This window comes from Scyliorhinus canicula, chromosome 9, assembly GCF_902713615.1.
Source record: "Scyliorhinus canicula chromosome 9, sScyCan1.1, whole genome shotgun sequence".
NCBI classification, from domain to species: domain Eukaryota; kingdom Metazoa; phylum Chordata; class Chondrichthyes; order Carcharhiniformes; family Scyliorhinidae; genus Scyliorhinus; species Scyliorhinus canicula.
The window spans coordinates 189,138,891-189,153,133 of record NC_052154.1 but is presented as its reverse complement, the minus strand read 5'-3'; the positions used below and the strand labels follow the sequence as shown (position 1 = coordinate 189,153,133).

General features: G+C 45.4%; 1 protein-coding gene across 1 annotated transcript in view; it reads left to right on the top strand.

Moving 5' to 3' along the window:
* slc17a6a (solute carrier family 17 member 6a) overlaps positions 1-3,445 on the top strand; it is an 83,050-nt gene extending 79,605 nt beyond the window's left edge. The window contains exon 12 of the mRNA XM_038808336.1: positions 2,858-3,445. Coding sequence (XP_038664264.1) covers positions 2,858-3,190 — 333 coding nt within the window. The 3' untranslated portion in view covers positions 3,191-3,445. The remainder of the gene's footprint in view (positions 1-2,857) is intronic.
* The last annotated feature ends 10,798 nt before the right edge of the window (positions 3,446-14,243 follow it).

Here is a 14,243-nt window from a genome sequence, read left to right as displayed (position 1 = left end):
CTCTTCCACCAGCAAGCGTTTTGTGAGTTCAAAAATAAAGGAGGTTATTTATTATCAAACACTTACCCAGAATTTAACACAACATTTCACTCACTGATCTCACGACTCTCTCACACACACACACACACTGATTCGATATACATGAAGGAAATATACCATTTCAGGTTATAATTATCACAGTCGCTTTTATGGCAGGCCTATAGTTTCTTAGATGAAGTTGATGTTTTAGTTAAAGTGAAGGCCTTGCGGAACACAGGATTTCTCAGCAGACTACAATGTTTCTCGTCGTTAAAATTCTAGGCGGTATGTCCTGAGGCGAACTTTAACTGAAATTGGCTGGGAGAGCCCTCCTTCCTATTAGAATTCCCCATTGTCCTTTTAATTACCTTTACCATTTGAAGGCTCGCAACTAAGTTAATGGCTTTTAGTGGAACTCTAGGTCTTCAAATGTCTACTTGCTAATTTTTAAAAGCAGAAACAAGATGGTTTCCTCATAACGTAATTTACACAAAGTCCTTCTCCCAAACAAAAGGGTGGTGTGTCTGCAAATTCCAATCATCCTGTATTATCATTTGACACCTGTGAGTGTGATACAGCCAGTCACCTTGGGAGGAATTTTCCGTGATATGCAGTGCTGGCTGAGCCATGAAAACCAGTGGACAGCTCGCAGGCTGCACAACCGGCTGCTCTTGTCACATTTCGCAACACACGCAATGTGGGCACACCACATTATCAGACTGACTGGATGGAGTCTAATAGAGTCGGCAACACCTTTCTTAAAGGGTGCACTGATCAGCGATAAAAGAAATGCATCCCCCCTCCCCCCATGGATAAGTGGAACCAACCCCCTCCCCCCCCCCCCCCCCCCCAACATACATAAGGATAACCCCACCTATGCATAAGTGGAGCTCCCGGCCAATCGACCTCCCCGGTGCCAAGGTGCCAGGGGACAATGCCTGGGTCTGCGAAGCATGTATCTCCCCCCCCCCCCCCCAGGGACTATACTTCCTGAGTACCCCTGGCGGCTTCCCTGTACCCCTTTAATTATATTACAATTTATTGATATGCAGTCCCGACCTTTTTGGGTAAGGCGTGCGTGCGGGGGGGGGGGGGGGGGGGGGGGGGAGAGGGGGGGGGGGTGGCAGGGAGGTAGTGGTAGTTGGAAGTGGCATTGTCACTGGGATAGTAAACAGGAAACCCAGAGTAATGCTCTGGGGACCCAGGTTCAGATCCTGCCGCTGCAAATGGTGGAATTTGAATTCAGTCAGAATCTGGAATGAAGCGTCTAATGGTGACCATTGAAATGATTATCGTAAAAACCCATCTGGTTCACTAATGTCATTTACAGAAGGAAATCTGCCATCCTTACCTGGTCTGACCAACATGTGACTCCTCATCCACAGCAGTATGGTTGACTCTTAGCATCCCCCTCAAGGACAATTAGGGATGGCCAATAAATGCTGGCCAAGCCAGCTTTGCTTGGGTTCCATGAAGGAATAAAAAAAACCATTCATAGCAATGTGTTTGTTAGAAGTTACAAGTGGTGCATTTGTATGGCAGGGTGAGGAAGGGCTGGTTCCCACCACAAGGGTAATTATTATCTATAGTTGTGATAATTAAGTTACATTGAAACATGGGACTTAGGAGGACATGTAGGCCATTCGGCCCTACCAGCCTGCTTTGCCATCCTGTAAGATCATATCTGATCAGATTATGGTCTTATCTCCACTTCCCTACCTTCCCGCTGCTCCCCATCACCTTTGACTTCCTTGTCTATCAAATATCTGTCAAACTCTGCCTTGAATAAATTCAGTGACAGAACTTCCATTGATTTTTGCGGAAGAGAATTCTGCATCTGGGTAGCACCCTGAGTGAAAAGCATTTCTCCTCATCTCCATCTTAAAAGTGAAACCTCTTATCCTTAAATTGTGTCTCCTGTCTTGAAGTCTCCCCCACCAGTGCAAACAACCACCTTGGTATCAGGTCCCCTCGGGATTTTATGGGATGGATTCACCATTTTTGAGCCTAAGTGCGGAGGATCTGAGATGTTTTACGTCAAAATAATTGGCACTGCCCCTTCACCGATGGTGCAATCGGTGAAGGGCTGGCAGCTATGCTGCGTAAAACTCCCGGTTACCACGATAAGAATGCCTGGAGAATGGCCGGGTCCATGCCCGTGCATGCGCATGACGACGACCTGCACCGGCCTCGCCGTACAACATGGCCCCTGCCAGATAATGTCCCCTGGCCACCCCCCCGCCGGTCCTTCCAGCCCTCGCGGAAGCCTCCCCCACCGGCCAGCAGCATGGCTCCTGCCCGGCTGTGGCGGCGCTGGACACAGTCCGTAGCCACCACGCCGGGTTCCCATCCGCTGCGATCACATGTCCCCAATGCGGTCGGGAACTCGGCCCATCGGGGGTGGAGCATCAGGGGAGGGCCTTCAGGTGACGTGCTAACACCATCCCAACGGCGTGTGGCATGCGACGCGATACAAAACCCGCGTCAAACAGGTGCCGCCCCGATTTCGGAATCAAAAGGGAAAATTACAAAATCGGCATCGGGGAACGGTGAATCCCGCTCTATATGTTTCAATAGGATCTCATTCTTCTAAAGTCTAATGGATAAAGGCCAAGCCTGCTTAACCTTTCTTCATACGACAACCCCTTCCTCCCAGGAATGAGTTGTTTGAATGGAGGAAGTAGCATTTGAAAAAAATCAACAACTCGTAAAGGTCGACTCCCTTAACTTGAAACTGCGATTTTCAGCAGTGGATGTTTTTGTAACCTCTCAAGCCCACACTAATCCGGCAAATTATCGGCAATACACAAACTAAGCTCACTGTACTTTTTGTTTACAGAGTCAGAACGAGTGGCAGTACGTCTTTCTGATTGCAGCCCTGGTACACTACGCCGGAGTTATATTTTATGGAATATTTGCGTCCGGTGAAAAACAGCCCTGGGCAGACCCTGAACAAACAAGTGACGAAAAATGTGGTTTTATACACGAAGATGAACTGGCAGAAGAAACCGGGGACATTTCTCAGAATTATGGGACCGCAAAGACGTACGGGGCCACCACGTACAGCAATGGCGGCTGGCCAAACGGGTGGGAGAAAAAGGAAGAGTTTATACAGGAGGAAGTTAAAGATTCTTACTACTACAAAGAACATGAAGAAGGGGACTATTCATAACAGGGAGAATATTTTAAAAAGAAAAGTCTGTTCGATATTTTGTAGTGTTTGTGTCCAAGATTCATTGTGATTGTTTGCACAGAAATATGTGGTGTGAGTGTCCACACATGGGGATGGCAATTGTTAACAGTGTACAAATTAACAAAGCAGCGTTTGAGTGCAATCTGTACAAAATGGTGGTGTGCGTCATCTCAATCCCAGGCTTTACCATTTTCACAATGATTAATTGGGCTTTTTTTTGGGGGGGTGGTGGGGGGGGGGGGGGGGGGGAGAGGACTGCTGGTTTGACCAGTCAACTGCCAGGAGGCTTAGCGGGAAACAAAATGTTCAAGTGGTTAGCCATTCGGGAGAAGAAGGATGTGACGGATTATTGGATCCTGGTTCAAGCAAAGGGTCAATTCCAACTTAAGTGCTAAAGGGAGGTTGATGTTGTGAATTGCTCTGTTGAGTTTCGGATATGAAGGTGAAATTTAAAGAGTTCCAGTGAATCCGAGCCAAGGTTTAATGCATATTCAATGGATATTCAGAAACTCGGGAAGTGAAGATCTTCCATATGCGATCAGAAAATGAGAAAGACAATGGTTGTGCACTTCCCAAAATATGTATTTTTCTTAAATGGACGATGTTATCTGTAAAATCGCACTGAATTGATACATTTACATCCTGGTTGGACACTTTTCACTTGATAGCCAAACTGCATGTATCATTATGTCCATCCTGGCTGTGTAGCAAGATGGCCTTCGATTGTCCACTGAACCAAACAATCAGTTTGTACTTTATATCGCCATTCCTATGAAAAGAAGTATGCAAGAAAGATTTGCTACAGAGCACATATACTAATAATTTAATGCAAATTATTGATATTCTAGATGAGTAATTAGCTTTTATAACGATAAAAAAAGTCACATATTTAAGAATTATCTACATTTGAATATTGTTAGCACTCCAAAGATAGAGGTTATTTATGAACTATGAAGCATTCAGTGCTTTACAAATTTTATCATATAAAATCTTGAACAGAAATTTACCTTCGCCCCCAGATGTGGGAATTGCGTCAAAACGTTCGAATGAAAAAGCAGGAAGAGGAGGCCGCAGTGGCAATCCTCATCGATAACCAAAGGTGGCATGTCTCAAGAGGTTTAGGTGCAGCATCACTCCATGTCGTCATTGGCTACGACCATTTCCCCTCCACGTTACTGGACCCACCGAGGACGGCAGCATTTGTGTACAAAGCAATAAATGCACACGATAACCCGCATTGTCTTGCATTCTTAAATGTGCTCCACTAATGTAATTTGATATAGCTTTTGGTTGTAGGTAACAATTATGCTGGGTTCAGCTTGAGACAAGCCACACCCTAGATTGAAATAATGCTCCACAGATGATCACAGTCCTACTGATTATTGGTACAGTTCCCAAGACGTGTCAACCCATTTGCTGCTATACTGTGCATTTCAGGTGGTGTAGGGGAGGGGGTTGTTTCTCTTTGTTGGCTGTACCGTGATAGTGGATGGAGGCTGTTTTGGTGTCTGTTGTCCCAGTATACAAGTCAAGAATGTCTTCTATTACTCAAGGGGGAAACCTACTTGGCCTGAAGGTGTTGCCCTTACTGTGTGCCTCAAAGTGCTGTGAAATGTGATCATGCCGTTGCTGTGTACTTTGGAAAGATGTGGACTGTGTCACTTTTGTTGCTGCAAAAAGCGTTAATAAAAAGCTCTATCTATACTTTTACACAAAAGTTCAATGTTCTTCAAGCAGGTAGTTCAAATGTGTACTCTTTCACTTACCAGAGTCGGCAACAATATCGGACAGCATCAGAGACATCGAGAGCTGGAAGCTCATTGTGAGGGTTTTGACCAGCAGTTTCAGAAGGCTAATGTCATTCGCTCCGATTGAAAATTGAACACTTTTTGTCAAATCTTTGTACAAGTATGAATAACAATTGCTGGCCACATCTCGACAGTTGTTTTATTACCCCTGAGAATGAGCCTGATTTTGAAGTGCTGATGGAGATACAGCATACATACCAACATACAAACAAGGAACAGGAGTAGGCCATTCAGCCCCTCAATCCTGTTCCACCATTTAATAAGATCATAGCTGATCTGAGAGTAACCTCAATCAGTATCCCGCCCCTCCCTGATGACCTGTCATCCCCTTGAATTGACCAACTCTGACCTAAAATATTCAAAACTCTGTTTCCACCGCCTTTTCTTTGAGTCTTTGAAACTCTCTTCCTGAAAAGCTGGTGGAAACAGAATATGCTATTACCAAGGCTGCCTACAATGCCACCTAATGTTGTATCATCAGAAAATATGGGCATAGGAATTTCTATGCCATCCTCCAAGTCCATAAGACCATAAGACCATAAGACATAGGAGCGGAAGTAAGGCCATTCAGCCCATCGAGTCCACTCCACCATTCAATCATGGTTGATTTCAACTCCATTTACCCGCTCTCTCCCCATAGCCCTTAATTCCTCGAGAAATCAAGAATTTATCAATTTCTGTCTTAAAGACACTCAATGTCCCGGCCTCCACCGCCCTCTGTGGCAATGAATTCCACAGACCTACCACTCTCTGGCTGAAGAAATTTCTCCTCATCTCTGTTCTAAAGTGACTCCCTTTTATTCTAAGGCTGTGCCCCCGCGTCCTAGTCTCCCCTGCTAATGGAAACAACTTCCCTACGTCCATCCTATCCAAGCCATTCATTATCTTGTAAGTTTCTATTAGATCTCCCCTCAACCTCCTAAATTCCAATGAATATAATCCCACGATCCTCAGACGTTCATCGTATGTTAGGCCTACCATTCCTGGGATCATCCGTGTGAATCTCCGCTGGACCCGCTCCAGTGCCAGTATGTCCTTCCTGAGGTGTGGGGCCCAAAATTGCTCACAGTATTCTAAATGGGGCCTAACTAGTGCTTTATAAAGCCTCAGAAGTACATCCCTGCTTTTATATTCCAAGCCTCTTGAGATAAATGACAACATTACATTTGCTTTCTTAATTACGGACTCAACCTGCAAGTTTACCTTTAGAGAATCCTGGACTAGGACTCCCAATTCCCTTTGCACTTTAGCATTATGTATTTTGTCACCGTTTAGAAAATAGTCCATGCCTCTATTCTTTTTTCCAAAGTGCAAGACCTCGCACTTGCCCACGTTGAATTTCATCAGCCACTTCTTGGACCATTCTCCTAAACTGTCTAAATCTTTCTGCAGCCTCCCCACCTCCTCAATACTACCTGCCCCTCCACCTATCTTTGTATCATCGGCAAACTTGGCCAGAATGCCCCCAGTTCCGTCATCTAGATCGTTAATATATAAAGAGAACAGCTGTGGCCCCAACACTGAACCCTGCGGGACACCACTTGTCACCGGTTGCCATTCCGAAAAAGAACCTTTTATCCCAACTCTCTGCCTTCTGTCTGACAGCCAATCGTCAATCCATGTTAGTACCTTGCCTCGAATACCATGGGCCCTTATTTTACTCAGCAGTCTCCCGTGACGCACCTTGTCAAAGGCCTTTTGGAAGTCAAGATAGATAACATCCATTGGCTCTCCTTGGTCTAACCTATTTGTTACCTCTTCAAAGAACTCTAACAGGTTTGTCAGGCACGACCTCCCCTTACTAAATCCATGCTGACTTGTCCTAATCCGACCCTGCACTTCCAAGAATTTAGAAATCTCATCCTTAACGATGGATTCTAGAATTTTGCCAACAACCGAGGTTAGGCTAATTGGCCTATAATTTTCCATCTTTTTTCTTGTTCCCTTCTTGAACAGGGGGGTTACAACAGCGATTTTCCAATCCTCTGGGACTTTGCCTGATTCCAGTGAATTTTGAAAGATCATAACTAACGCCTCCACTATTTCTTCAGCTATCTCCTTTAGAACTCTAGGATGTAGCCCATCTGGGCCCGGAGATTTATCAATTTTCAGACCTTTTAGTTTCTCTAGCACCTTCTCCTTTGTGATGGCAACCATATTCAACTCTGCCCCCTGACTTTCCTGAATTGTTGGGATATTACTCATGTCTTCTACTGTGAAGACGGACGCAAAGTACTTATTAAGTTCCTCAGCTATTTCCTTGTCTCCCATCACTAGATTACCAGCGTCATTTTGGAGCGGCCCAATGTCTACTTTTGCCTCCCGTTTGTTTTTAATGTATTTAAAGAAACTTTTACTATCATTCCTAATGCTACTGGCTAGCCTACCTTCATATTTGATCCTCTCCTTCCTTATTTCTCTCTTTGTCATTAAGGAATATTGTGAATAATTGTAACTCCAACACAGATTTATGTGGTACACCACTAGTCACCTGCCAATTAGAGTAATTACCCATTATCTTCACTCTCTGTTGCCTGCTACTCAACCAACTTCCTAACCATGCCAATAATTTGCCCTCAACTCCGTGGGCTTCCACCTTAGTTAACAGTCTCTTATGTGGAACTTTACTAAATACCTTCTGGAAGTCCATGTAAATAACATCCATAGGCTTTCCTCTGTCCATTACCTTAGTCACCTCTTACAAAAATTCAATAAGATTAGTCAGGCATGACCTTCCCTTCACAAATCCATGCTGGCTCTCCCTGATTGACTGAAAATTTTCAGTTACCCCATACCTGATTCTTGACTCACGAAATTTCCCCATCGGAGACGTTAGGCTGACCGGACTGTAATTCCCTCGTTTCGCCCTTTCAACTTTCTTAAAAGGTGGAGTCACGTGGACAATGCTCCAATTCAGAGGGATGACTCCTGATTCCAGGGAAATCTGAAAGATTATAGTTAGGACATCTACAATGTGCTCCCCTACTCCCATTAACACCCTTTGATGGAAAGTCAGATTTCTCACTCTTTAGTTTAATTAATTTTCTAGTTACTGATGCTCAACTTACTTTAATTGTATTAGGTCTCGGTCCACTATCGACTGTTCATTCTTTCGAGAGTCTCTAAAACCAATCCCCTGAGGCTTTATAAAACAACATGGTTCATTTTTAAATGGCGTGCAAATCTCTCAACCTCCCAATGGAATCCCTGGAATCTCCCAACGCCCCAACTCACACAGGTAGGACAGCCCAGAGCTCGAATCCGGCATGGGAAAAGTGCTAGCCTGGCACCCTGGCAGTGCCCCTGCCAACCTGGTAGCATCACCTGGACACCGTGGCAGTGCAAGGCCGTCACCCAGGGTACCAGACTGCCAGTGCCAAGGTGCCCGGGTGGCACCAGCAGTACCAGGGTGTCACTCTGCCCCAAAGCTAACCACCTGGAGGCCTCCAGTCACCTGGGACACCCCTTAAGTGCGGTCCCGGGGACCACACTGAATACCGTCCAGTTGTGGTCTCCTCGGCGAGGCCGATAGATGCCGGGTGGCTAATTGATCCGGCGTCAGCACGGCTAAGTGGCTTCTTAAAGTCCTGCCCACAATGTGGTTAGATCTCATGATGCGTAATCACCGTCGGGAACCCTGGGGGAGGCTTTCCCCGGGATTTATTGGCCACGCCGCGCCCCGGTTCCGGCGGGACACGGCCGGTAGATCACAACCAAAGAAAAAGCATATAATTGTGCAAAAACAACTGGTCGGCCAGAAGACTGGGCAGAATATATGAAATGGCAAAGGATTGGGGCCTCACGGTAGCATGGTGGTTAGCATCAATGCTTCACAGCTCCAGGGTCCCAGGTTCGATTCCCGGCTGGGTCACTGTCTGTGTGGATCTGCACGTCCTCCCCGTGTGTGCGTGGGTTTCCTCCGGGTGCTCCGGTTTCCTCCCACAGTCCAAAGATGTGCGGGTTAGGTGGATTGGCCATGCTAAATTGCCCGTAGTGTAAGGTTAATGGGGGGATTGTTGGGTTACGGGTATACGGGTTACGTGGGTTTAAGTAGGGTGATCATTGCTCGGCACAACATTGAGGGCTGAAGGGCCTGTTCTGTGCTGTACTGTTCTATGTTCTATGTTCTATATGTCTAAAAGATTAATGTGGAGGGGGAAATTAGAATATGTGAGGAAGCTAGCCGGAAACATAACAACAGATAGGAAAAGTTTTTATAATTTTTTAAGAAGAAAAGATTTAACAAAATAAGCCTCAATCGTATAGAAAGTGAATCTGGAGAATTGATCATGGGAAACAAGGAGACAGCAGTTGAATTGAACAGATACTTTGCATCAGATTTCACTGTCCATAGATGTACAGGTGGACTGACTATGATCAATGCATGGGGTCCCGGGATAGGGCAGGGGAGTGGGCCTAAGAAGAGTACTCTTTCGGAGGGTCGGCACAGAGTAGATGGGCCAAATGGCTTCCTTCTGCACTGTAGGGATTCTATGATCTATGACCAGTGGTACTGATTGGGGCTGTTGGCTGACAAGAAGCCACAAACTGATTGATTTCATCCCAGGACCTTAAAAAAAGTTGATTGTGAGATATTTAATGCATTAGTTTTAATTTTCCAAAGCTCCCTGGGCGGGATTTTCCGTCCCGCCAGTCCCGTTTGCGCTGCACCGCGTCCCTGCCTTTCAGAAGGTAGGGGCAGCACGGTACCACAGTGATTAGCACCATTGTTTCACAGTGCCAGAGTCCCAGGTTCGATTCCTGGCTTGGGTCACTGTCTGTGCGGAGTCTGCATGTTCTCCCCCTGTCTGCGTGGGTTTCCTCCGGGTGCTCCGGTTTCCTCCCACAAGTCCCGAAAGACGTGCTTGTTCGGTGAATTGGACATTCCGAATTTTCCGTCTGTGTACCCGAACAGGCGCCGGAATGTGGTGACTAGGGGTTTTTCACAGTAACTTCATTGCCGTGTTAATGTAAGCCTACTTGTGACAATAAAGATTATTATTATTATTATTAGAATAATGCTGTTACATTTACTATCTTCCAACCTAATGGGACTTTCCCTGAATCTGGGACGCTTTGGAAAATTAAAATCAATGCATCACCGATCTCACTAGGCACTCCTTTTTTGACCCTAGGATGAAGTCCATAAGGACATGAGCTCTTGTCAGCCCAGAGCTCCAACAATTTACTCAATCTCACTTCTCTGGTGACTGTAATTTTCATGACTTACGAAGTCATAGAAGTCTACAGCAAAAACAACCACCTGAGTACTCTAATCCCATTTTCCACCAGTTGGACCCATAGCCTTGGCATCATAACTGCACTTCTTAAATGCTATGGGGGGTCTCTGCCTCCACTGCCCTTTCAGGCAGTGAGTTCCAGACTTCCACCATTCTCTGGGCCTCCATCAAGGGCAAAGGTTTCTTGTTGTCTACTCTATCTATGCCCCTCATAATTTTATACATCTCAATCATGTCCCCCGTCAGTCTCCTCTGCTCCAAGGAAAACAACCTCAGTCTATCTGAATAAACTCAAAAACAGCTTTTTCCCCGTTGTTACCAGACTCCTAAATGACCCTCATATGGACGACCTGATTAAAACTACATTCCTGTATGCTTTACCCGATGTCGGTGTCTATGTCTTTACATTATGTACCTTGAGTTGCCCTATTATGTATTTTCTTTTTCTTTTATTTTCATGTACTAAATGATCTGTGTGAGCTGCTCGCAGAAAAATACTTTTCACCGTACCACGGTACACGCGACAATAATCAAATCCAATCCAATCCCCTTTCATAACTAAAACTCTCCAGCCCAGGCAACATCCTAGTAAATCTCCTCTGCACCTTTTCCAGTACTATCACATCCCTCGTGTAATGTGGATTCCAGAACTCCTCATAATACTGTAGCTGTGGCCTAACCAATGTTTTACACAGTTCCAGCACAAACTCCTTGCTCTTAAGCTCTATGCCTCGGCCAATAAAGGCAAGTATACCACATGCCTTCTTAACCACTGTATCCACCAGCTCTGCTACCTTAAGGGACGGGTGTACATGTACACCAAGGTCCCTCTGATCCTCGGTGCTTCCCAGGGTCCTGTCGTTTATCATGTATACCCTTGCCTTGTTTGTCCTGCCCAAGGGCATCACCTCACACTTATTCAAATTGAATTACATTTGCCACTGATCAGCCCATCTGTCCAGCCCATCTATATCCCCTTGTAATCCTGTGTCCTCATCACTATTTACCACCCCACCAATTTTTGTATGATCTGCAAACCTACTGATCAACCCTCCGACATTCATATCTAAATATGAATATGAATATAAAGGGGCTAGTTTAGCACACTGGGCTAAATCGCAGGCTTTTAAAGCAGACCAAGGCAGGCCAGCAGCACGGTTCAATTCCCGTACCAGCCTCCCCGAACAGGTGCCGGAATGTGGCGACTAGGGGCTTTTCACAGTAACTTCATTGAAGCCTAATTGTGGCAATAAGCAATTTTCATTTTCATTTCATTTTATTTCTAAATCATTTATATAAAACACAAACAGCAAGGGCTCCAACACTGATCCCTGTGGGACCCCACTGGACACAGTCAGAAAAACACTCCTCGACCATCACCCTCTGCTTCCTGCCACTCAGCCAATTCTGGATCCAATTTGCCAATTTCCTTGGATTCTGTGGGCTCTCACCTTGGCTGTCAGTCTCCCGTGTGGAACCTCATCAAAAGCCTTGCTGAAGACCAAGTAGACTATGTCAAATGCGTTTCCCTCACCTAGTCAGCTCTTCGAAAAATTCAATCAACTTCCTCCCTCCCTCCCATTTCCTGGTTCATATCCAACCAGAGTAAAATCTAAAGGTTGCTCACTGGTACTAATTTGAATGGGAGGATCTCCGTGCCTTTCTGATTATTACATTGTCAAGGCAGTGGGGGTGGATTTCACGGTCCCTCCAGCCAATGAGATTATCTGTTCCTGCTGAAGTCAATGGAGTGTTGAGCGACTCGCAGCATTCTACGGCTTCACTTCCCTGCCATGTTGGGGGCGTAAAACTCTGTCCCAGAACTTGTAGTTGTGCCCTTTTGATTTGTTTGCCTTACTCAGCTTCATCAGCATCATTTCTGTTTCTTTATCCCTTGTGAACAAAAAGCTGGTGGAAGAAAACGGTATCAATGGCAGAGTGAGCTGCATCAGGTCTTTTAGAACGCAACTTGCAGAAGACCGAACCAACTCAAAGATTTTGTTGATTAATTGGCCCTTTCCTGACATCTGTGGTGGGCTTGTCTCCCGGAGTGACCCTTCACTGGACTGATGTTATTGGTACGTACCTCATCCTGCATCAGCAATCTTCTATCTGTTGGTCTGACCGGTCATTCTTTGCCAGTGGCTGTGAAAGTCCCAGCGACCTTGAACTGTTGGAGAAGTTGGCTGGATGGTTAGTGTGGATCAACATGAAGGCAAATTAAAATAAACAATCCAGACATCCCGCTGTGCCCTTTAGTGTATATTTGTAAAATGTTCGAAGGAATTGACCTTTCAATATCCAATACCCTACAACATTGTATTTCCTGGCTTCTTGACTGTAACATCTCCTCTCTGTTCCCTCCCTGCCATTTCATCAGTATCAGTGTTAATGTCCTGTGATGTACTGTTCCTCAGAGAACAGGTGTTGATCCTGATCTGAAATTATTGTGAAACTGTCCATTTTGCTGAGCACATCTCCCATGGATTGTTAACTCATTTGCATGTCTTCCTCACAGAGTATGATTCTGAGATGATTCTCAGTATAAAACAACGCAAGGAATCCTTTTACGGTTGCAGCCCAGAATGGTGAGTACAGGAATGTTAAAGAACTTTGAAAAAAATAACCACAAGCAATGACAAGAAAAATGCCTCAAAAAGATCTCGCTTCAGCTGAGAGTGGTTGAAGTATGCCTTAAAATATCATTTGAACTTCTACTCAAAGAACAAAGAACAATACAGCACAGGAACAGGCCCTTCGGCCCTCCAAGCCTGCAGCGATCACTTGTCCTATCCAGACCAACCGCTGTATCTTTCTATACCCCGTCTGTTCATGTGCAGATTCAGATAAGTCTTAAAGGTCGCTAACATATCTGCCTCAACCACCTCACTTGGCAGTTCATTCCAGGCCACCACCACTTACTGTGTAAAAAAACTTCACCTGCGCATCTCTGCTGAACCTTTCCCTCTTCACCTTCACCCCCTTGTAATTTTCAATTCCGCTATGGGAAAAAGCATCCAGCTGTTCACCCTATCTATGCCCCTAATAATTTTATAAACTTCTATCAGGTCGCCCCTCAGCCTCTGTCTTTCAAGGGAGAACAATCCCGGTTTATTCAATCTCTCCTCATAGCTAGTACCCTCCATACCAGGCAACATCCTGGTAAACCTTTTCTGTGCTCTCTCCAAAGCCTCCACGTCCTTCTGGTAGTGCGGTGACCAGAATTGGACACAGTATTCCAAACGTGGTCGAACCAACGTTCTATATAATTGTAACATAATCTTTGAGCTGTTATACTCGATACCCCGTCCTATGAAGGCAAGTTTGCCGTATGCTTTCTTTACCACCATTTCCACCTGTGCTGCCACTTTTAAGGATCTGTGGACCTGCACGCCCAGATCTCTCTGTGTCTCTCTGCTCCTGATGGTTCTGCCATTTATTTCATAGCTCCCACCTGAATTGGGTCCACCAAAATGCATCAGCTCGCATTTGTCTGGGTTAAATTCCATCTGCCTCATTTTTCATTTCATTTCTCTGCCCAATTTTGCAGCCTGTCTACATCCTGTTGGTTTGTGGACCTCATTGGTTTGGGGGCAGGAGCAAGACATTGCATGAGGCAAGCAGAGAGGTGGACATCATATTGAAGTCATGTGATTTTAAAATGGAATTATCTGCCTGTGGAAAATCAGAAGAGTTCAGTGATAACCGGGTGAGAGAACATGGCATTCCATTATTTTTTTTTTTTTTTTAAATAAATTTAGTGTACCCAATCATTTTTCCAATTAAGGGGCAATTTAGAGTGGCCAATCCACCTAGCTTGCACCTTTTTGGGTTGTGGGGGCGAAACCCACGCAAACACGGGGAGAATGTGCAAACTCCACACGGACAGTGACCCAGAGCCGGGATCGAACCTGGGACCTCGGCGCCGTGAGGCAGCAATGCTACTCACTGCGCCACCGTGCTGCCCTGGCATTCCATTTTTAA